Source organism: Fragaria vesca, linkage group LG7 (genome assembly GCF_000184155.1).
Source record: "Fragaria vesca subsp. vesca linkage group LG7, FraVesHawaii_1.0, whole genome shotgun sequence".
Taxonomy (NCBI): domain Eukaryota; kingdom Viridiplantae; phylum Streptophyta; class Magnoliopsida; order Rosales; family Rosaceae; genus Fragaria; species Fragaria vesca.
Window position 1 is genome coordinate 5,588,157 of NC_020497.1, and position 3,497 is coordinate 5,591,653.

The 3,497-nt window shown below is 38.9% G+C and overlaps 1 protein-coding gene across 1 annotated transcript in view; it reads right to left on the reverse strand.

Moving 5' to 3' along the window:
• Positions 1-2,544: 2,544 nt before the first annotated feature.
• Positions 2,545-3,497, reverse strand: part of LOC101314125 (elicitor-responsive protein 3-like) — a 1,449-nt gene continuing 496 nt past the window's right edge. The window contains exons 2-5 of the mRNA XM_004306776.1: positions 3,333-3,398; positions 3,105-3,231; positions 2,858-2,987; positions 2,545-2,724 (exon numbers count right to left, since the gene is read on the reverse strand). Of these exons, the coding sequence (XP_004306824.1) occupies positions 2,716-2,724; positions 2,858-2,987; positions 3,105-3,231; positions 3,333-3,393 (327 nt within the window). The 5' untranslated portion in view covers positions 3,394-3,398 and the 3' untranslated portion in view covers positions 2,545-2,715. The remainder of the gene's footprint in view (positions 2,725-2,857; positions 2,988-3,104; positions 3,232-3,332; positions 3,399-3,497) is intronic.

Consider the following 3,497-nt stretch of genomic DNA (forward strand, 5'->3'; position numbering starts at 1 on the left):
TTTACTTGAATGCATTGACTAAGAAGCTTATTGTCTTGTTCTAATGGATGATTTCGGTGATCTTAATATCACATTTATCTTGGCTACATGTGTTTGCTTGAACTGGAGTCTAACATGTTGGAGTGTGGGCACATGATTATTTCTTTTCCTTGTTGTGCACATAGAACGCGCAAGGCTGAGTGTTATCACAATGTCAGTCCATTTTGTTTTGTCGCAATTTGTCTCTCTAGCTTAAATTTAGATGTTCTCTTCGTAATCAGTCGTAGGGTTTTATCTCTTAGTAATTTTGTTTTTTTTTCTTGCTCGATTTGCATTTTAGATAGAAATTTAGTTTTTTCCTTTCTTGGTCTACAAACTCTCACGGCATGCATGACAATATGGTATGATAGATTTTAGTTTGCAGAGATGATGGTTTACTTATCATATCAAATCTTTTTTTGCCTTATTCACGTGTACTTTTATTCTCTATCTTCCTTAGTCAATAGACATGCAAAATTTTGTATTGGTTCTCTTTCCTTTTGCAGGTATGATATCTTGATTCACCAAGATTTTGAACTTCTGCCAAGATTATCTTTTAGAGTTATTTTCTGTTTTGGTTTCTTTCCTTTATTGGATTAGGGTTACTTGCATATCTATCTCTATATAACCGTCCTTCTATCGAGCTTACTTTTGTCTCTCTCCCTCTCCATTCTCTTCTTCTTTCACCTTGGTTGTTTAGTGTGTAGGTTTTCGTCATCATGGTTGGAGTTCGTCATTCAAGAAGAGACATGCATGAAGCTCGGGCTGAGGCCGAGCGCCTGAACCAGGAGATGGATGAATGCCGCGCTGCTGCTGCCGCCGCTGCTCCTGTCACCGTAGGCGACCTCACACAGGCCTTCTCACGGCTTGGTGTTCATCTGCAAGCACAAGTTGATCGAATCCAACAAGTTCATCTCTTAAATCATGAAAGTATTACCGCCCAACTATCCCGACTCGAACTTGCGGTTAGTGTGCTTACCGATCTCGGTGTGGAATCTCAAGAGATGATCACTCTGGCATGCCATTGCCTTAGACCGAGAGGAACAAGCTGCCAGGGAAACACAAGCTTCTTTGGCTGCATGGCGAGCTCATCATGACCATCTCCGTTCTCAAGTGGTTCTTCCCCATGCGGCACTCCCCGATATCAATGATGGAGACGTGCCCTAGGTTCCTGCACTTGCGAATGATGATCTTGCCGGCCGTCGCCGGAGCGGGTGGTTGGCTCTTCGTCGAAGTGGCTAGGGGTTTCTGTGTCGTCCATCTTTCTCCTCCTTTGCCCTCCATCAACTTAGGGGGAGAAATCAAGTAGCATGCATGCATGCATCAAGTTATAATGTTTCTAATTATGGTTTTTTGGTTTGAACTATTGTCTCTTGTATGAGATTACGAACTTAGTTTGCTTTGGTTTGTAATAAGTACTATGCACACAACCTCTTGAATTATTTGTTATAGTTTGGTGTTTTATTTTTGAAACCTATGATCTAGTCATTTGATTTCTTGAAAAGGATGATCATTGATTCTTGAAATCAAGTGACCTATTTTCGTTTTCGAAAATAGTGAGAGGTTTCGATAGATTATGGTTGTTTGTTTTCAATTTCATGTTATGTGCTAATCTTTGTCTCATAGGTACTTGATATTAGAAGTTGCATGGTAGGCCAAAGGGGGAGATTGAAGATACATTGGCCTTCATGAGTTGATGGAGTTCAAAGATTTCCAAGCTTCATGACGGAAGGTCTCTTGCCATGTAGGTTGGGATTTCCTACCATATTTCTCATCTTCTATATGGGTAGATCTAGATATATATAGAAGGGTGTTTTCATATATATTTTCAGTCTATTTGGTAATAAAGGCTGTTTAAGGTTTATTATTTAAGTGTTGTATTTCAATAAGTTTAGTTCCTTTTCTCTACAATTTATTTTTAGAAAGTAGTTATAGTATTAGTTGTCATTTGTTTTCTAGGGTGATAAAAAGAGAGAGGCACGGCTGTATTTAAGAGTTAGAGGTGCTAGGGTTTGGGATATATATATATGGTAGAGAGAAGGAGAAAAAGGGAGTAGAAAATATAGGTTTCGTGAATGTGTGCTCTAGAGATTTTGTGTGAACAAATATTCAGATCATAGTATAGTACTGTGTGGCAAGAGACCTTTGTGGCTCCATTGAAGACCTTCGTGGCTTCAAGTCCTTCGTGGCGTTTCAAGACCTTCGTGGCTTCAACGACCTCCGTGGCGTTATCATCCTTCGTGGCAACAAAGACCTTCGTGGCTTTGTATTACACTTGACCGTGTTCTTCAAGTGTGAAGTAATTTTTACTTTTGAGAATATATTACTTTTGATCATATGTTGTCAAGTAATTGTAATATTATATTCAATAGTAAAGTAAAGTTCTTCGATATATTCCGCTGTTTATCTCATAATCGTTCTATCTAGTATTTTCAAAGTTGACTCAATTTTTCAATCCACCAAACAAGTCGATGCATTATATAGATTGATATATTGGTTTGAACACAAAGTACAGAACAGTAATGACTAGTAAAATAAGCTTTTTATTATTCTCTCAGACTGCGGAAATGAGCAGATTATTCAATATTACACTGTGTGCTGTGTGGTTCTTAGAAAGTTGATAATGGTTTCCATGCCCCGTATACAGCTCTCTCCTCAGCAGCACCAGCATACATAGGTTTAGAAGGAAAAGGTTCTTCAATAGTTCTGCAACGATGTTTAAGACAGTCAGTTATATATCGATCAAGTCAGAAAAGCACTGTAAGAATATAGATAGTAGAAAAATCGACACCAAACAATGGACGAAGTACGAGTTAGCACTTTGGATTAGTGATGGTACCTGATGAGGATCAGGAGTGAAATTGAGTCCAAGTTTGATTTCTCCGCGATGTTTCTGGTGCTTGTTGACAACATTGTATGAAGTCGGTGGAAGGCTGCCGTGAATGAACAATGCTGGGTCTAGGGGAATGCTGCAAGCAACAACAGATCAATCATAAATCTGATATCTAATTCTTTCACCAACACATTAAATTACACATTAAATTACATTGAATATATATGAGACAATAATAATCGAAATTACTCACGTTGCTTCTCCAACAAAATCATCAGAGGACAAGGTATCTTTGTCCATGATCTTCAAACGAAGTTCGGTCACATCATCAGTCACAGTGAATAAGAAGCTTTCGTTCCATTCTGGGTTAACTCCTTGCCCTGCGAAAATGCATGTCAATATAATTTTACTTCCAGCGGTCACTCAAATGCATGCACACAACAATTTTAACCCTTGAACACCCAAACTGGAATCAAGCTACCTTTGGCCACAGTGCTTCTTTTCTCTTGGGTCTTCACAGAGAAAATGACATAGGGATCCATTTTACCTGCCATATATCAAAGCCATGCATAAGCATTTTCAGAGAGAGAGAGAGAGAGAGAGAGAGAGAGAGAGAGAGAGAGAGAGAGAGAGAGAGAGAAACGAA